This window comes from Sebastes umbrosus, chromosome 20 (assembly GCF_015220745.1).
Source record: "Sebastes umbrosus isolate fSebUmb1 chromosome 20, fSebUmb1.pri, whole genome shotgun sequence".
Taxonomy (NCBI): Eukaryota; Metazoa; Chordata; class Actinopteri; order Perciformes; family Sebastidae; genus Sebastes; species Sebastes umbrosus.
Window position 1 is genome coordinate 19,757,176 of NC_051288.1, and position 21,290 is coordinate 19,778,465.

The 21,290-nt window shown below is 39.4% G+C and overlaps 1 protein-coding gene and 1 long non-coding RNA gene across 4 annotated transcripts; one reads left to right on the forward strand and one right to left on the reverse strand.

The window, feature by feature from the left end:
- The first annotated feature begins 3,080 nt into the window (after positions 1 to 3,080).
- Positions 3,081 to 19,916, forward strand: LOC119478950. Its single transcript, XR_005204570.1, has 3 exons — positions 3,081 to 3,095; positions 12,953 to 13,164; positions 16,347 to 19,916. It is a non-coding gene; the product is annotated as an uncharacterized LOC119478950 (long non-coding RNA).
- On the reverse strand, positions 3,871 to 19,259 carry sncgb (synuclein, gamma b (breast cancer-specific protein 1)). 3 transcript variants are annotated; one of them, XM_037754047.1, is made up of 6 exons: positions 19,103 to 19,259; positions 14,736 to 14,777; positions 13,015 to 13,142; positions 8,905 to 8,922; positions 7,927 to 7,968; positions 3,871 to 5,986 (listed from the first exon to the last, which is right to left on the reverse strand). In XM_037754047.1, exons 1-6 carry the CDS (start codon positions 19,221 to 19,223, stop codon positions 5,978 to 5,980), a joined length of 360 nt encoding a protein of 119 aa, XP_037609975.1. In that variant the 5' UTR covers positions 19,224 to 19,259; the 3' UTR covers positions 3,871 to 5,977. The 3 variants fall into 3 exon arrangements, with proteins under 3 accessions (XP_037609975.1, XP_037609976.1, XP_037609974.1); XM_037754048.1 differs by lacking the exon at positions 8,905 to 8,922; XM_037754046.1 differs by lacking the exons at positions 13,015 to 13,142; positions 14,736 to 14,777; positions 19,103 to 19,259 and adding an exon at positions 9,456 to 9,750.
- Positions 19,917 to 21,290: the final 1,374 nt, after the last annotated feature.

Genomic DNA, 21,290 nt, shown 5'->3' on the forward strand with positions numbered 1-21,290 from the left:
GTATATTATAGTATGGTAAAGTATGGCAGTTCGACAGTATACTATGACTTTTCCGACATACTGTGCTATGACTTTTTAATTTTTTTTTCGACATACTACACTATGACTTTTTTTTCGACATACTATATGACTTTTTTAGCTTTTTGACATACTATACTATGACTTTTTTTCGACATACTATCCCATGACTTTTTTTCGACATACTATACTATGACTTTATGTCATGGAATCTTTCGATGTACTATACTATGACTTTTTCGATTTTTTTTTAACTTAATAAACTATGATTTTTTTTTTTTTAAAATTGTAGACATTGTATGCGATGACTTTTTTTCGACAAACTATACTATGACTTTTTTGCATTTTTTTTTACATACAATACTCTGACTTTTTTCAACATACTATACTATGACTTTTTTTTCGACATACTATACTATGAAATCTTTTATTTTTTTGACATACTATACTATTTATTTTTTTCGGTATATTATAGTATGGTAAAGTATGGCAGTTCGACAGTATACTATGACTTTTCCGACATACTGTGCTATGACTTTTTAATTTTTTTTTCGACATACTACACTATGACTTTTTTTTCGACATACTATATGACTTTTTTAGCTTTTTGACATACTATACTATGACTTTTTTTCGACATACTATCCCATGACTTTTTTTCGACATACTATACTATGACTTTATGTCATGGAATCTTTCGATGTACTATACTATGACTTTTTCGATTTTTTTTTAACTTAATAAACTATGATTTTTTTTTTTTTAAAATTGTAGACATTGTATGCGATGACTTTTTTTCGACAAACTATACTATGACTTTTTTGCATTTTTTTTTACATACAATACTCTGACTTTTTTCAACATACTATACTATGACTTTTTTTTCGACATACTATACTATGAAATCTTTTATTTTTTTGACATACTATACTATTTTTTTTTTTCGACATATTATAGTATGGCATAGTATGGCAGTTCGACAGTATACTATGACTTTTCCGACATACTGTGCTATGACTTTTTAATTTTTTTTTCGACATACTACACTATGACTTTTTTTTCGACATACTATATGACTTTTTTAGCTTTTTGACATACTATACTATGACTTTTTTTCGACATACTATCCCATGACTTTTTTTCGACATACTATACTATGACTTTATGTCATGGAATCTTTCGATGTACTATACTATGACTTTTTCGATTTTTTTTTAACTTAATAAACTATGATTTTTTTTTTTTTTTAAATTGTAGACATTGTATGCGATGACTTTTTTTCGACAAACTATACTATGACTTTTTTGCATTTTTTTTACATACAATACTCTGACTTTTTTCAACATACTATACTATGACTTTTTTTTCGACATACTATACTATGAAATCTTTTATTTTTTTGACATACTATACTATGACTTTTTTTTCGACATATTATAGTATGGCATAGTATGGCAGTTCGACAGTATACTATGACTTTTCTGACATACTGTGCTATGACTTTTTAATTTTTTTTTCGACATACTACACTATGACTTTTTTTTCGACATACTATATGACTTTTTTAGCTTTTTGACATATACTATGACTTTTTTTCGACATACTATCCCATGACTTTTTTTCGACATACTATACTATGACTTTATGTCATGGAATCTTTCGATGTACTATACTATGACTTTTTCGATTTTTTTTTAACTTAATAAACTATGATTTTTTTTTTTTTTTAAATTGTAGACATTGTATGCGATGACTTTTTTTCGACAAACTATACTATGACTTTTTTGCATTTTTTTTTACATACAATACTCTGACTTTTTTCAACATACTATATATGACTTTTTTCGACATACTATACTATGACTTTTTTTTTTAGATACTATACTATGACTTTTTTGCATTTTTTTGACGTACTATACCATGATTTTTTCGACATACTATACTATGACTTTTGACATTTTTTCGACATACTATACTATGCCTTTTCTTCAACATACTATACCATTACTTTTTTTTTTAAATTTTCAACATACTAAGCTTTTTTTTCCGACATACTATACTATGACATTTTTTTGAACGTTTTTTCGACATGTTGTACTATGACTATTTTTCCCTTTTTTTAATGTACTATACTATGAGTTTTTTTTCAACATACTATGACTTCATGACTTTTTTTCGATGTGCTATGCTATGACGTTTTTAGACATAATACATTTTTGACATACTAGACTATACCTTATTTGTGAGCTTTTATTAGGACCTTTTTAGACATACTATACTGTGACTTCTTTTTTTTTTTTTACATTTTCTTTACTACAATATGACTTTTTTTTTATGACATACTATACTTTGACTTTTTATATGACATTTTCATTACATTCTATACTATTGCATGTGTTGTATTTGTCTGCCAAAAGCTCTCATAAATTATCATTTTTAAACACACTTTTAGATCCAGGTCGTTTCATCTGTATTTTTTTTTAACTAAGAAGAAGTTTTTAGCCATCGACCACTCAGATCATAAGTTTTAAGTCTGCTGGTTAGAACAGCCAACTGCAAGCGGATTTGCTGCTAGCACCGGTTTGTTTTTAGCATTGGAGCTAACTAGCCAACTAAAGATAAAATCACTACAACATGCCCTGTGAACAGTTTTGTTGCTCACACGCTGGTTACTAACCTCACAGGTTGGCTATACGTCAGCTGGTCACTGGCAGCCTGGCAATCTGCGCTCTTCTCTGCCTCCACATGGCCGCCATTCCATATCATTCATGCAGGAACAAATGATGTTTCAGGTCCTCATTTCCAGTTCCACTCACTCAATATACTGCTGAGTATATTCGAACGTTGGTTTGTCTTCATCTGTGCCAAAAGAACTTTAATCTGTTCTAGAACGTTCTAGAATTGTGACGAACTTCTTGTGAAAGATGGTCTGCACCTCAGTGCACGTGGGTCTTCACCATAAGTGTGCCAACAGGAAATTACGTCATCATCACAATTAACACGCTCGTTGTTTTTCTTTTGTTTTTTTTCGTTATCAAAAATATACACACAACAAGGAACTGTCAATTATCATAACAGTAAGAAAAACAACTTTGAGTTGAGCATGGGCAACAACATAATATCAAAGATAACATTCAAAGTGAATAAAATAAAGTAAAACTGGTCAAGGAACAAGTAATACAAAATAATAAATTAATTAAAAAAAGAAAAAATATGTATCATAAAAGAAAAGAAACAAGGCTCATCTTAAATTAATTTGCACAAACCAAATAAAGAAAATAATTTAACAATTTTTTTGTCAGTCATAATCGACAAAGATTTACTGAGCAGTTTTATGTCATTCTTCATACTATTCAGACAGGGTTTAGTTTTGAGGTATCTGCATTTATGTATAAAAAATATACTTAATAATAGTAAAATATTGATTGATTCATAGTTGCGTTAATGCGTTAAAGAATTTAGTGGCATTAAAACTAATTGGCCTAAACTCGTTATTATCGCGTTAACTTTGACAGCCCTAATTATAATACACCTGTGCTTTAAAATAAGTAAGATTTTAAATGAATGACTTTTACTTGTAATGGAGTACGTATACATCGTGGTATTGGTACTTTTACTTACGTAAAAGATCCAAGTACTTCTTCCACCACTGGTTTTATGGTGATATAATCCACCACTCTCAAACCCTCAGTTTATCATTCTGCCCTCAGATTCATTAGCGGAGATCCCCTATGACACTCACCATTGCTTTCTGTATAACGAAGTTGGCCCCTTAGTGGGATAATCTGGCCCCAAGATCAAAACTCAACACCCAGTTTTCCTCCTCTTCAAATAAATTCTCGACACAGTTGCTGGATTTCAACAAAACCTTTTTAATTTCACTGGTACTGTTTATAAAATCAGCGAGTCTGCTTTGATGCCAACTTAAACATGGTGTGTGATTTGTGTTTGTGTATTTGAGGTGGGATCTGTGATTGTGTGTTGTTTAGAGTGTGTTGTGTAAGTGTGCGTTGGTACGGGTGTGGTGTAGTGTGTAGTGTACGTGTGTGAATGTCAGATTGCTTGATAAGGCAACATGCAGTCATCAGTTTCCATTGACCTCAAAGTAAAAATACACAAACCTCCTCCAACACAAACACACACACACTTTGCTGGCTGAACTGGTTCTATGTTAACACACACACACACACACACACATACATACATACACGTGTATACACACATACAGTGCATACAGACACACACACCGATGCCGGGCAGACGAGCAGTGAAAGGTGGCATCACACTGATGGAGAGGAGAAGGGAATCCTCTGATTGGCTGAGACGGTTGATGGGTGGGATCTTCAGAACAGCCAGGGTTCAGACTAGTTAGTGTGAAATAAAAAAAAAAACTACCCTCAAAACAACTACACATCCCCGAATTCAAGCTGTACACAGAACTACATATAAAGCTGAACCATGATTAAAAACAAAACCTTCATTCTGCTCTCTTAGCGGGCTGATTCCCTCACTGAATAAATGTTTTTCATCACAGAAATTGCAATAACTAACAGACTAATGTCCACACTGCTTGTTTCTCCTGATGGCATGCAAACCAGTTTCACAAAGACTAAAAAGCAACTACACGACAACAAGAGGTGATCAGTATCAGCTGCTCTTATATCCTCCTTTGATTAAGTCCCATTTTTAACCCCTTTAACCCAGTTTTCCCTTTGAATTTCCCCTTCAGTAGCTTTAAATTTGAAAAAAAAAAAAAATCAAATTCAGCCAAGTTTATAATAAGTACTATAAATGATTTGGTCCTGCATACGTGAACACATTATTTTCTGTCAAAGTCGGAGCAACACTGATGAAAAAGGAGATGTCAGGGATTCCCACGAACCAATCAGAGTTTGAGAATCAAAATCTGGTTGTCTCCTCACTTTAATTTTGCTTATTTAGCCACAAATATTGAACGTTATAGATAAATTCTTTGAACATTTGAAAACTATATAACTTGTGGAACAACTGCTCTTGTCCTCTCATGCATCACATGAACACAAAGTTTCCGCTCTAACAGCTGAGAAAAATTAGCATTGTGTATTGCTTCCTGGTTAATAACCCTGTTTCTAAATGTCGAGGCCAAACACACACAAAGCCATACGAAGCTACACAGAACAGCTGCTACTCTATAGTTACAACACGAGACAAGTCATTCTACACATCTGTTCATGCAGTCTACTGTAGCTAACTAACTAACTACTGCACACAAAACAGAATCATATCTGTCCTCAATACACGATTCCCTGCACAAGCCTCTGGAGATTTATTTTTTACGCCAGCAGCTACACATGCACACACACGTATAGAAGCTAACATGAACACACAGGCACACAAACAGCAGATCACACACCCTCTCATACCCTGCCTCGGTCACTCAGTGAGTTATTGTTGTAGACTGCAAGAGTCAACACGTTTGCCCAGTGTGTGCGTCTGTGCTGGAATTTTGCGGTATGTACTGTATACGCGTGTTTCATGCATGTGTGGGATGAAAGTGCGTCTCTTTTTGTTTATTTGTAGGTGTGTGTTTGTGAGTGAGGTTTCCCTAACGGTTGGTAGGCCTAGGGGGCTGTAACAACACCAGGGTTCATATCAGGACGACACTAACACACAGGTGAGGCGAGGGTAAGACGGGCGGTGGAGGGAAAGCTACAGGCTGCAGAAAATCAGAGGGGCGGAGACGGGGTGAGGACAGGTGGGTGAGGACAGGTGGCAGAGGGCTGCTGGGGGAGAGGCATCACGGAGTGACGAGGCAGAGGGGGAGACAGGGGCTGAGGTGCGGCATCCGGAAGAGTCTGTTTTAGTTGATTTTGGTTCTGTAAAGTCACAAAAAATATGTTGAACATCTGGAGTCTGGTACAGCGAGGCGAGGGGAGCGAGGGGCCGCCGGAGAGCACGGGAGGGAAGGTCCTGAAGACGACTAATACCCCTGGAAGAAAGGAAGAACAGAAGGAAGATGATGTCAGACATATTTAGATCCTTTACTTGAGTATAAGTAGCAGTACCACAATGTAATAAAACACTCCACAGATATTATACATCAAGAACAGTTTACTATTCAATGAGCAGTGGTGGAGAGTAACTAAGTACTGCAATTAAAGGTGTATTGTGTAGGATTTGGTGGCATTTAGTGGTGTGGTTGCAGATTGCAACCAACTGAATACCCCTCCGCTCACTCCTCCCTTTTTGCGGTAACGTGAGTCGGCGACTGCAAAACCGTGGTAACGCCGTTTGACTCACTCAGAGGGCATCCTTACCATAATAACACTACTTTAGGAGCAACGGAAGTCAGACGGCAGCTGGCGGTAACACGGTTTTGCACGCCGCGGCTCATATGACAGAACTAACCTTTTAAACCAAATAAATACATAAAAATATGCATGCATGTCGGAAAACTACGGTGGCCTTCAGGTAACGTAAAAACATAAAAAGACTCTTTCTAGAGCCAGTGTTTAGTTTGTCCGTTATGGGCTACTGTAGAAACATGGCGGAGCAACATGGTGGACTCCATGAAGAGGACCCGCTCCCTATATGAAAGGAACAGTGTGTAACATTTCGGGGGACCGGCCGCCATGTTTCTACAGTAGCCCAGAACGTACAAACCAAACGCTGGCTCTAGATAGGGGCATTCACGATTTCACGTCGGCCACTGTAGTTCTCCTATACGCTTGGCACACCGGAGTAGTTTTATTTGGTTGCAATCTGCAACCTCACTGCTAGATGCTGCCAAATGCTACACACGGCACCTTTAAGTTTTGTGGAGACAACAACATGGCGGACTCCGTGAAGAGGACCCGCTACCATATTTAGATATGAAGGGCTCATTCTAAGCTAACGAAAACACAACAATTCTTAGTTTCAGGTGATTATACACAAATGAAAATATAGTGATGAATATGATATTCAATCTCTGCCAATCGATCCCCTGAAATGTTACACACTGTTCCTTTAAGTACAATTTCAAGGTTCTTGTACTTGGGGAATATTGTACTTTTTTACTGCACTACATTTATCCGACAGCTGTAGTGCATTGTTTATATTGAGATTAAGATTTCACATTAAAAATATATGATTTTCTTATAAAATACAGCAAGTTATTAAAGATCAAAGCAGCGGTTTAGTCTAAAACTGATTTGCATTGAAAACAGTCTGGAATATTCTTTCTGCACTTGTGGATTTTTTCATTTGTTCTGAGAAATTAAAGGGACAGGGACTCAATCATGGAGTCCCTGTCTCGATAAGAAGGAGATTTTTTCCATGGGACAAATACATGATCGTATGTTCGATATGAAACATCTTAATTAGTAAAGTAAATTAATTCATCTCTTTTTTGTAAATTGCTTCATTAAACTTAAAAAGTAAAAACAAAAAGGACAAAATGTACTTCAATATCAAAAGTGAAAGCACTCCTTAAAACAATGGTGCCTTTCAGAGTGTTAAAGGCACGGTCAGTACTTTCTGTCCATATATTACAGTTCTCTTATTCACTTATATAATTTAAACATTTGACTACTGTAGCTGACATTGATGGGTAAAAAAAACCGTTGTTTTTGTCATCAATTATCCATCTAAATCGGTGGAGTACTCTTTAAAGTCTAAACTAGTATACTCATTCATCTGTAGCGATGAGCATGAGAAATATTAATTTAAGTAATCAGTTTCTGCAGCCGGAGATAAATTGAACGCAGTAAAAACCATAAGCATATAAATGTAATAGAAGGAAGTACGCAAAGTGAGTAAATGTATTTAGTTACTCTCCACCTCTGCACTTAGCCAAAAGTGTCACACATTGTTTGATTTGACTGAGCTGCTTATAAATCTTCTGCTCTGCTTTAATCCCAGCAGCAGCACTTTAACTTGTTTTCTTACCTCTCCTCCTTCCCCACCTTGCTCCATTCCCCCATATTCTCCCTGCAAGAGGAAACAAGAAGAGCGAGAACAAATCAGACACAAAAAAAGAGGTGGAGTAGAGAGGATGAGAGAATGAGGTGATAGCAGGGCGGAGGGCCTCAAGCACCAATGGTCATCTAGCTTTCGTTTTCCTGCAGCTCTGATATAATAAAGCAGTTATGACTACAAAGACCATGCTGTAGGGTTGACTCAACTCTTATTATCATGCTTAAGACTTCCCAGGGGGTTCGGTTAGTTGATTAGAGCTATACAGCATGTGAGTGTGCCCGGGCTCCAGGTGCACAGGCCTTGTTCAGCCTGAGCAGTGCATGAAGCTATTTTTATGCATGCCATGAATATATTCACTGGCTGTGGCTCGTCTGACATGCTGGAGATGTGGCGGAGAGCTCGTCACATCACGCTACGCAGAGGAGCTGCATGGTTAGAAATGGAGAGTTTTAGTATCATTGTTGCCTAAACCACATGAATGAGTGAGCGTCTGAGAAATCGGAGGAAAGTGTTTGCAATATTCAGAACAGGAAACTGTGAGTTACTCACAAAGATATAATGTTGTTTTTTTATGCAATCAATAGAATCTTTTATCCACAGATAAAATCTGTGTCCATTTTAATTTGGGAATCATCACAGCAGCTTCTTCTTTTCTCTCTTGACGCTCACTTAGTCTGTTGTGGGCTTATATACACCGAATTACCAGTTTATTAGGTACACTTGTGGCATATAATGTAATCCATATAACGTGCAGTAAATCCTACCGTAAAACATTCTGCAGGGAAATATTTATTGCAGGATTATTGTATTAGATTGTACAGGCGTACATAATAAACTGGTAACTTGGTGCATGTAGCATGCAGAGTATCCCCCTCTCTGTCTCTCCTTCCACCCCAGCCCACCCCAGATTGACCTATGACCCCACACTCTGCTCTGTCCAATAGGCACCTCGTATACAGGCTCCTCCTATCAGGGAAACACAGATGAGACACACAAACAACATAAACAACAAACACAGTGAGAAAAACAGCGTCACAGGACAACACACGAGACAGAAGCATTGCCACAATATTATAACAAAAGAAGCAACACACAAGACAGAAAAACTATTAGAAAGACATGCACGAAAGACACAACAGTTAGATGCAAGGCCATCTAACATCTGACAAATAGGTTTGACAACAAAACATAAGAGCAGAAGGAGGGCCATCAGTGTTACGTATGTCAATTAAACAAATATTTCAGGGAAATGTGTCAATAACGGTACATTGTAGAGTAGTACATTTCAGCTTTAATGGATATAAAAGCATATTTTGACTTGAGACCTGGTTAAAAACAACACATAATACACTAATACAGTGCAAATACAGAATGGTTTACATCCTCATGTTGGTCATTTTAGTGCTGAAACAACCAATAAATGAATATAGACAGTGTTGATAATAATTGAATCATTTAAAGGTACTATATGTAACTTTCAGAAAATCCTTGTTACATACTCGCCCTCCCGATTTTCCCGGGAGACTCGTAACGTTTTTCCCTGCCCTCTCTCAGTTTCCTCCCGGGGTCACGATTCTCTCGCATTTCTCCCGATTTTTCACACCTTTTTTTCCCTTTTGCGTTATCTCAACCTGATTCTGGTACTGGACAGCGTCTATAAGCTCTACTGTTTCCCCCCGGACGACAATAAAGCTACTTTTAATGTTGTTACCCGGCGGAGGAGAGCTGCTCGCGACACCGCGGCACAGCATAGCCATCGTGGCGTCAGGGTCGGCGCCAGAGTGTTAGGGGCGGACGGGCAATCAGCTTTGACAGGGAGGGGGCGTTTTTTTTCACCTCATATAGTCTTTATTAAGTGTATCTTTAACATTATCATGTTTCATGTAAAGAAATTAACTGACAGAGAGGTGTATACATACTGCTACTTATGCGCACAGGCGCGCACGCACGCATACACATGCTGTTATGTCCACAAAAACAGGTTATAAACTAACACCGTGTCCTAACTGGATGCGAGCGTCCGACTATCGCGCTGCATCTGACACTCTCTGTCCACTGAATACGTTAATTCTGCACTTCTGTTACATCATGTAAACAAACCAGGAACATATCAGCTGTGAGCTCCAGATCAGACTGGAGCTGAAGACGTCACCGCCTCAAAGATGGGTTAATAGTACTTATTAGTACTTATTATAGTGTTATCTTCCTACATTCATACTTTTTTTTTATTTATCAGAAACCATCATTTTATTTTTGATATTTACTGGAAATAACATACGATATAGCCAAGAGCAAGTAGGTTGTTATCTAGTGATCCTCTCCAGCCAGCTGCCACCTTATTTTGGTTTCTGTTTTGAAATGAGGAAGTACTGGAGGCTACAGATAACTCCTCAGGCACGCCCTGCGTCTTGCTAGTGCCAGGGTTAAAATGTGTACACACACGGGTGCCGAGATACAGTTAACAGGGAGTTAAACAACACATTAATCTAACAGTCTGACTGATTTCTTCATAACTATAATTTAAGTTTATAAAGACTAAATGTGGATGTTTCACTCACCAGTTGTTGTCCCTGCTCAGCCTGCTGTAGTGTAACATTAGTCCATTGTTTTATTCCATAATACTGAACAGAATAATCCAAACAGGTAGAAAGAGTAAGATGTGAGAGGAGCACAGGATGCTTTTTACTCTCTTGGTCCTAATTGTGCTTTAATGCACCAGGTTTGTAGGTCTACTTTCTCTCATTTTTTTCTATTGGGCTAGATTGAAAAAAACAAAACAAAACCAAACACGCAAACAGAGCGGATCAAAACAAGGCGTCTTACTGAAATATTTTCGTGACGGTTCATATTCCCCATAGTTTCCATAGTTGTATCTTTGCGCTGTGTGTTCGTGTTTTATTTGAACCATTAGTGAGGTGGCTGTTATATTTTTTGACAGGGAGCTCGTAATAAAGTTTCACTAGTGAACTTTATTACATATAACTGCGAGCGTTAATGCCTGTGCTGAAAGTGTCAGTAATCAAGTTCATATTTTAATTTACATCCAGGACAACTGACCCGGTTTTCTCGGCTCATTTTATCTAAACTAATCAGCCGTTCCTCTCAATATGTGTGACAGGAAAATAAAGGAACCGTGTATCCGACAGAAGTTCAGACAAAACGTCACGCCGCGCTGTGCAGCGCCGTGTTGTTCGCAGCCAGTTAGGACACTCCAATAGAAAACAATGTAATCAAGCCCAAGTACATGTCCTAGTTGTTTCCTAAATGCAAAACTATCACTGTTTTGTGCTTTATTTTGCATTGCAGTGTTAAGTCCTTCCATTACCAAACTGAATGACTTAATTTTACTAATAGCTTAGCTGTTATTTCAGTTTAGTTTTTTGTCAGGAGAGAATTCAGCTGAGGGGGCACAGTGACCTTTTTGGACGGGCCTGGACCCCCATGGCCCGCCCCTAACGCCGACGCTGCGTGGCGTGACGCAAGCCACTGGAAATAACGGGTTTCAGAGCGCTGCGGTACCGTTTGTCGCGTTGTGTGTGAATGGGCCTTCAGTGAGTGAGAGGAGAGGAGAGGGAAGTGGAGAGTACTAAGGGAAAGAAATGGGGGCACAAAATTAATGAATGAATGAATGAAAACTGAGGTGGCAAGTTCACGCCAGAGGAACAAATTACTCAGTTTTCTTTCCTGAGAATTAAAAGTAAAATTAAAAGTAGGCCTATCTAACATAGAAAGCTGTTGTAGTGTACTTATTATTTTGTTATTTTCATTCTTGAAAAGTCACCAGAATGCAGGAAACAAAGTCTCTGAAACGCACATTCTTCTGGGGGACGACCCGCAGACCCCTCGCTTTGGGTTTGAAATCCTCCCTATTTTTTAGGTCTCAAGGTTGGCAAGTACGCCTTGTTGTTTATGACACACACTGGTGGCCATTAAGTGACCTACATCTTGCTGCTCACGCTCGCTCGTGAACAGTGATGTGACATTACGTTACAATCATATATCATATTTAGAATAACGTTAGTATCGGTAATGTTCCTATATTTGGACCATTGGGTCCATGATACTAACTAGTTTGCCGTTTGCAAATTACTTCATCGGCTTAAATTACGAAGCAACCAACGCCAGATCCATGCCGTGTAACTTAGCTAAACTGCATGGATCTGCCGTTGGTTGCTTCGTAACGTTAGCTGATAAAGTAATTTGCAAACGGTGATCTAGCCAATTGAATTAGCTGACGTTATCCAATCAAGACCGTGTTTTTGCTACGCGTTGTTGGCGCTGTAGGGGAGCTGAAGCGAGGCAAGGCACTCGGAGCACGCATAAATGTCACATCTTTTGGGGTTTTCCAGCAAAACTGTCCCGAGTCCTTCACATAGAAATCAGTCCACAGGCTGTTATAGGCAACCGAGAAAGAGGAAGGTCTTGGGTTTTTTAAGGTGTGTTAATATTTGTTCACACACTGTCAATACAAAGCGATTAATACATGTAAATTGTTACATATAGTACCTTTAAGTAGAGCGAGACTGATAGATAAGTAACAAGAAATTGTGTTACAGAAATGCCAAACTAGGACAAATCTAAGGGATCTGTAACAAGTTTGTTTATCTTATGTTTCTGTCAAGAAATTAAGCTATTTGAAGACGTCACCTTGGGCTCTGGGAAACTAAGATCTACATTTTGTCACTATTTTATAGATTAAATACTCAATTACTTAACAGAAATTGGAGAATTAATTGATATTGGTTGCAGCTCTGTTCCATTTATCTATAATAGCAGTAAACGAATGGATGAAGTGCAGCCCAATGAATAACAGCAGAACCATCAATGGATTGTGTGTTAATTTCACTGCTTTGAGGTATCATTGTGTTAAAAGAGAGACACTGGAAATTAGATTTCTTTGACATACTGCAGCTCTCTCTGTGTTTAATATGGTGAAACAGCTCCATCTAGTGGCTTATCCTAAACCAGCCATCTATAAAACATCATTCAATATCAGTTTCAGGCAGAATCTGACCTCTGGACCTGAGAGTCAGTCTGAGCGTTACCATGACAACTGACCTGGTTGATCAGCCCGGTTGACGCGGCGACGTTCTCGACCCCCTCCACGCCTGCCTGTGACACTTCATTGGCCCCGGCAACCGCTGTGTCTCCAACGATGTTGGCCTGATCCACGGTCCTGTTGGCCACTGAGACGCAAAGTGGAGGACGGTTAGTGAAACTGAAACACGCTCAAATCTAACTCAAATGGGAGGAGTATCTGTGTGTAGGTCTGTTCAATTTTCTTGACAACCATTCATCTGATCGACTTCACACTTGGCGGGTGTATTGCGGATGACCAAAGGAAGTGCTGTTTAGAGTGCGACCTCTTTAGATCTACAGGAAATATTTATTAGTAGTACACACACTGTGTAGTGTATTGAGAGGAGACCCCAATTAACTGTTACACCACCGAACGGCATGCTGGTTAAAGCTCGATATCCATCGCTCGCTACAATATTAACTGTTGGACCAGTAAACAGCATGCTGGGTGCAGCTCGCTCTCCGTCAACGTTCATGTGAGCTTTTGCACCCAAATGACTGGTATATTCTAGCATCGCTCGGGGATGCAACTATGTCATGGCAGGTGTATTGCTCAGCACTCAAGGAAGCGCAGTGTCGTGTGTGAAGTTGTTTGGATGAGCGGTTGTCGAGAAAGCTATAAGCAGCAATGCTGGAGGCCAAGCAATCGGCCTGTTCTGAACAGGCATGTTTGCATTAGTTCTGTTCAATGACAAAAAGAGTGGTGCAGGGATGACGCATTTTTGTAGGCCAACCATGAAGTTAGCATCGCCCTGGTTCCCTCGACAAAAGGCCAATGGGATTTTTCCATTTGGTCTCGGATTATTGCAGAACATAAGCTCTGTGGCAAAGAAACATTTATGATACTTGCGCGTTTTGTTCAGTAAGATATTCTTCACAAATGAACACCACTTTTATGAAAGTGATTTTTGAAGTGTGAATACAATCGTCAGAAGTTAAAAGCGAACATTAGGCTATAAATTAACTACACCACGGTCGCATGAAGGCAGACGTGTCGGCGTGATGACGTTTTGTAGTCATTTGTTAGCAACCGCCTTTTTTAGGACAAATAAAGGCTTCCAAATTCAAGAGTGGGATATTTATTGACACATTTTATATCGTAGGACAAAACGTAAAACGTCTTCAGCTTGTGTTAACCACAGACCTTATTTTAGGCATCTAACTAAAAACCCACTGACTTTGAGACGAGGGAACCGCAAGCACTAACACATTTCCGGGTTTTAGGACTCATTCCTGTAGCGCTCTATATTTCCATATTTGTGACTGATTTTCGCGGTCTCTCTAGCCCTGCCGTGTTTTGAGATATGCCTGCATAGTTCTGCTAGTCTTTAAAAGAAGTGGGGCGGTTAACCAGACGTACATTTGTTAGACTTCACTCCTGAAGTCTTTCCTCTTGAAAAAATTCTGTTTGAAAATATTAACGATAAAGTCTAGATCTCAAATCTGTGACGCTTAAATTTTCTAGTGCGCCTTCTTTGCCTCATAATGAGACATAACAGGCTCATTACTGCCCCCAAACGGCCACAAGGGGCAACAATGAGCCCATTACAAACTCAAAAATAAACTTTGACAAACAACACAAAAATGACATTTATGGTGTATCTGTAGTCAAATGGAAATACATGATTTTGATTTAGACGTTGGTTTCATCCTGGGCGAAGACAGCAAACACCTGTGAGATTACAAAAGGATTTCCTTACCTGTGTTTACTGATGACACAACTCCCTCCTTTGTCTTACTGCCTGAAGATCAAAGAGAGATTACAATCAAATGCATGTACATGTTTCCTACTTTAATAGAAAAATTACATATTTTACAATTCCTATGTTTGCTTGTTTTTTTTGTCATGTTTTCATTACTTTGATTAATCTACATTTTTTTGTTGATTTATTTTGAATTTTGTGAATATTTATTTTAGTGAGGGATGTGAGCATGAAATTTTCATTATTCTTATTCATCAACAAATCAAGCCGTGACCCTTATACCGCACTAATGTTCATTCATCTTGTAGTAATGAGAAGAAAACACACTTATTAACTGACATTAATAATGAACATCAAAATTACATCATTAGATAAACGGGATTCACTCCTCAGAAGTAGCAACTATTACATCAATGTAAAATGTAATGTTGCTTTGTTTAAGTTTTCACCCATTTACTTTGGTAAATACATTTCTAGATGTATATTTTTGTACATTTTATCCTTCCTTTTAGAGACATTTCTTAGCTGCTGCTGCTGCCCACATAGACTCTGACATATCCTCCCTGAGAGTGTCTGGTCAGCAGTATCCGTTCCTCTTTCTAAAAATACATTCACGGTAAAGACTCGACTGTCCTGCAGTGTAACTGATGTGTTTCTCTGGTTTTTAAAAGTGAACGTGATCCTGGATTGTTTCAGTTTCTGTTATATTTCCCTTTTTTAATTTTTTTTATAATATTTTTATTTAAGAAAAAGATTATTATTCACAGATATTTAACACAGAGCATTTTCAATTTTCTCCCACCCTCCATCCCCTCACTGCCTAGACAAAATAACATATCTACACAGGGAATGATGGTTCAAAATTAAGTAATAAGGTTAAAAAAAAAGAACATATATATATATTTATAAAATAATAAAATATAAATATATGAAATAACTAAAAGCAAAATAAATAAATAAATAAAATATTAAAAAAAGCCAGCAAACACATAATTAATAAAATAAAACAAACATACAGATTAATTAATTTAACATTTTGCATAGGAAAAGATACATACTGTATACATGCTTTGAAAATGTAAACACATTTGTGAATCTTCAAGTATATAGGCTTATTTACCATCAGTTATTAACACTACATTTTGGTATATAGAGCACTCAATGAGGGGTTCCTGGGGCGGGTTAATCAAATTACAGTGCCTACCTAATTTTGGGGAAGGGTCTTAAGCCTTTTTCGAAATAATAATAATAATAATAATAATAATATTTCCCTTTTTAATCTTGAGAACTCAGTGTTAGGTGTTTAAGAGCTCTATAAAGCTTATAGGTGACTTGATAATTTTATGTTTTATGGAAATGTTTTTTATTGGTGAAACAGCACCTCTCTGCATTTCCCTCTCTGCTCACCAGCACTGTGCTCATTACTGTATGATCCCAGGCAGATTAAATTGAGGTTATATAATCTGCCAGAGCGAGGGATAGAAGGAGGGAAATATCTGCTCTAAGAGAGATGAAAGGGAATAATGGGAGGAAGGTAGAAACGAAGGAAGAATAAATCTGCAGAATGACATGATTTCGTGCACACTGACTGTTCCCTCTTTCACACAGATGTTGCCATTAACGGCATCCTGCCTCCACCCGTCCTCTCGGTCTCCTGCTTCCCTCCATCTCTCTGCACGCTCCCTGTGCTACATGAGCCACGTGCCTGAGTACTGAGCAGCACTGCAGTACAGCCCAACACACGCACACAGCAATGACACAGCTTCTTTCTCCCAGTCAACAGAGGGAGCCACCTGAGTGTCACTGTGAATATCTGTATGTGAGCTATCTCACTATAGACCGCATTTGTGAAAGTGTAATTTAAATGATCAAACAGAAGCAGTTCTCCAGGGGATGCAAAAGGACACGGCTTAGCACTTAACCAGAACAAGAAGGCCATTTTTTAAATAATCCTGATACAATCCCGATCGAAAGCTTGCCTCAATAGACGAAGATTGCACGGATTACAGTGTGTGAATGCTTTTTCCTATTATGAACTAATGTGCAAATATATGGCTTTAGTCAGGTTTTTTTTTTCCAGAGGAGGATTTATGCTTTAGCAGATGAAAGCTCAGACATGTCACGGATTTAATGAAAAATCCTAATAATGGTGATATACTTTTATGCGTTTGCAGCAATGTAAAAGATATAATATATGCACTGAGACATTCACATGTGTGTACACTTACTACATACACGTAAAAAAGAAAGCTGTGTATTATCAATTTATGACTACATAAGTTATAATTAATAAGGGATGTAAAGGCAATCACAGGACAAAAAATCACTGCTCTTTTTTATGAAATAGCAGGACTGCTGAAGCACAAATCCCTTTCTGGAAAACTGACTAAAGTCACATTTTAATATCAGTGCAGAAAATCAGCACATAGAAGCTTCTTCTTGCATATAATTGATGAGAAAGAAAATCGGATTTTTGTGAGTTTATGGTATTATTCATTCATAAAAACATGGAAATTAAAACCGACCCTGATTACTAGAACATAGGAAATGAATAACCATGAAATAAAAACATAAAACAAAAAAAAATCCATCATAAAACTGTGAAAAAATAAGCCATTTTGTGGCAGCTTGTGTTCAGTGACTCGAGGGATTTTGTTTTATTTAATTACAGAGCACGTCCTGCCTGTCTGTCTGTCTATCCAGGTTTGGCCTGTTTGTGAAAGCGGGCGTGCAGACCTTGATACTGTGTACCCACATTCACATGCTGACATATGCACTCTGCTGCAGGCAGTTAACAGTGGTTTATCGGCGCCATCATCGACCCTCCTCACTTCAGTGATCACATCCCCTCTCCTGTTCCTCCCCCCTTTGATCTGCATGTCCCTTTTCTTTCACCCCTCTTACTTTTCTCTCCACCCTCTCCTTTACCTGAGCTCCTCACCAACCTGTACTCCAGGTTTCATTTTCCAGTGACAGCCATCCCTCCACCTCCATCATCCCTCCATCACTACGTGTCAACTGTCTCTCTTTTTCTGCCCCTCCATCTGTTCATACAGGAGCCTCGAGACTAGAAGCTCAAAGCTTTTACTGACATAACAGCCCTCCCTTCTCTCTCTCTGTCTCTCCCCCTCCATCCCTCCATCTTTCCCCGGGATGTGTTGGTGGGGGGGTTGTTTTAAAAGCTGCGGGGGGAGGAAGGTGGTTAGTCATCAAAGCCGCTCACACTGGCAGGCAAATCCTGCTGCTGCAACACCACAAACGCGCACGTTCTCGCATCAACACGAGCATGGGGTGAGGGTGGAGGGGGGTGAGCAAATTGCTGCAGTGCTCAAGTGATCCTTGCCCTGTCTTCCTCACCTCCCTTCCCACTCTTTCAGCTCAGGACATTGCCTCTTGCACGCATACCGTTACATTTTCTTTCCTCTTTCATTTTCATCGTCGTGATTAAGATTTCCGAGGCTGCTGTGTGACTGCAGACGACGAAGACTTCCACTCCGCTAGCTCCTCACCCTCCCCTCCTAGTTTTACAACGCCCCTCCCCTCTCAGGCGGGCCTAAAAGCCTGGTACTGGAGGTAACCTTGAGATGTGACGCATTCGCTGCTGGAGCTAATTTAAAAGTAGAGGGAACCACAGCGTGACCATTAAGCATCTGAAGCATTTTTAAAATAGAAAATCTTTGTCTGTCCTTATATACTTGCATTATTAATGTGAATGTATACATTTATTTTAAAACATCTGTGAATACACTTTAAAAAAATTGCATGACAGCCCCTTTAAATGTAGGTCAACTCTATTCTGTAAATTAAAAAAGGCAGATAAACTGGGTCTCTGGGGACTTGAGTCCATCACTGGACGTCCCTCTGCATGCTGCTCCACAAACCAACGTGAATAAAATAGGACAGGTGATAAAAGCTTGAGGCAGCACCATCACAACATCTCTCTTCTCCTCTTTTATTCTTTTTTCCCCCAAAACAGACAGACCGGTCCTCTAACAGCTACTGTCCTGCTACCCAATTACAACTTTTCTCCATCTCGTTGTCCCCCTCCTCACTCTGTCTATCTTTCACTCTGTCAGACCCCCACCCTCTGCCCTGCACCAGTCCTGCAGCAGTATCCTGCCAATGCTCTCTCCATCCCCTCCTTTCTTCCTCCTTCTCCTCCTCCTCCTCCTCCTCCCTCTGTTCCTGTCGCTTCTCACAAGTGTCCCAGACATGGACACCCATGGGACCCCACCTCAAACGGTGCAAAAACACATGATGTAACCACACACACACACACCGAAAAATGAGTACATCTACCCCCCAAGCTTACCCACTTTCCTTTTTTAGTACAACTCGGTGCAGCTCCACGATATGTTACGTACCTACATACATCACCCCTTCCTTGGTCTTGGCTGCTGCCTCCTCCATGCCAGCTTTGGTCTTCTCTGCGGCGGCCACCACCCCCTCCTTGGCCATGGAGAACCCCTTCATGAATACATCCATCTTGGGCGACGAGACAGCTGGGCTCCCCTGCTCCAAACGGGCCTGGCTGGTGCTTACAGTGAGCGAGCAGAAGAGATGATGTGAGAGTGTGTGTGTGTCTGAGTGTGAGTGAGTGTGTGTGCCGGTGGCTCCTCCTCCCTTCGGTGCTACAACAGAGGGCTGAGAGGACCGCACAGCAGGGCTATAGCACGCAGACTGAGAGAAAGAGGGGGGAGGACACAGCCGGTATGCACAAGATGGAGAGAAGAGGAGGAGGAGGAGGAGGAGGAGGATGAGGAGGAGGAGGAGAGACGGCCGGATGCTGCAGCATTTTCAAGTCATGCTGCAACCCCGCGGCTCAGCCACACCTCCACCCGTCATCCATCTTTCTCCCGATGACTCCCACTCATGCTCAGCGCAGCCTCCGGCTTTCTATTTGCGTACTTTGATTGGCAGATTGCGCTGGACACACCTTTCCAGATGCTGAGCTTGTGAGCACTGTTACATAACCAGCAGAGCTTCAGCGCTGGAAGCAAAAAGGATTTTTTTTCTCACATCATATGCCTTGTGAGATTGTGTCGTGTAATCTGTAATCACACAGCTAATCTCAAAAAATATGATTCCGTCTTCCTTTTTCTGACGAGATGTTTACGTACTGTATCACTATTTTCTATGTATTTAATTGAACTGAATTAAATTAAGAAAGAGAGAGCACCTGCAGCCATTTGTATTCTTGTGAGGAGGAGAGAAAATGCTTTGTCATCTCCACCTGAATGAGTCACAACTGCCCCTCCTCCGCCTCCTCTTTCTCCTCCTCGTCCCGTTTCTCCCAGACACGCCAACTCAGCAGCAATTCGGTGGATAGGTCTGATATGACAACAGCTCCAGTTTTATCAATTTCTTTTAATGAAAAAAGGAAGCAAGCAGAGCAAAATAATTAGGGAACACATATATAATTAAACTTCTGCAACTCTATATTTCATCTTGCACTCGGTCCATACTGACACCTGATAAAACAAAGGTAAGAGGGGTAAAGTGATATATATTTAGAGCAGTGTAGGTTGCAGAAAGGGGGACATCTCATATTTTCAGTCTTGCTTAACAGAAGCCCGCTGCCCTCTGCTGGTTTTAACACATACGACATCATGACGCAGCACATGGCAAGTCGTTTAAACATTTAATAACTAGACAGGATATTCATTAGAGATATCTGCAACGTCATTATGCCTAGTCGAAACTCTAATTCAAGATATCCCTGATTCTATTTTGACCAGGCAAAACTCTATTTTTAGATATCCGTAAGTACATTTGGACTAGTACGATTCAAACTACTTTTGCCATTCATGTGTATGGGCTTTTTTCATTACAGATATCTACATTTCAGTTGCGGATATCCGTAGTTCACATTGCGGATGTCGGCAACTGAATAATGACTAGTCGTAATTCCAGTTTCAGACATCTACAATTTAATTCTGACTAGTCAAAATTCCAGTTCAAGATATCTTTAATTCCCCTCAGTGGAAGATATCTACATTGTTCTTTTATCTTAAAAGGACAATAGATAGACAATTTAATTTTGACTAGTCAGAATGACATTGTAGATATCTCTAACTGGAGTTACAGATACCCAAAATCTAATTACAGATCTCTTGAATTAGAGTTTTGACTAGGCGAAATGACGTTGCAGATATCTGTAATGACGTCAGAAACAGCAAGAGGGAGACGGAAGCTATTCAAACGTACTATGGCACTTCACTGCACTGCAGCCGTGTGGGTTTATAAAGTATGTCTAGAGACAATAAATCTACAACATGCTGTAAATTTCTAGCACAACTCTCTAGCAAAAAAAGCTCTCGTTCACCACAAATTCCTTGATGATAATCTCTCTTTCTATTTCATGTCATTTTCTAACTATCTTATCCACAACAGTCCCTGACCACTCGTCTCACAGCCGGCTGCACAGAGAGACCAATGTTATGTGTCCAGCTCGGAGGACGGCTCGTTTTGATTAAAATGAGGTTGAAGCTCGTTGTCTACCTTACTACGGTTAGAAAGAGCGGTCGTTTGGGTTTTAAAAATGTTTCGCTT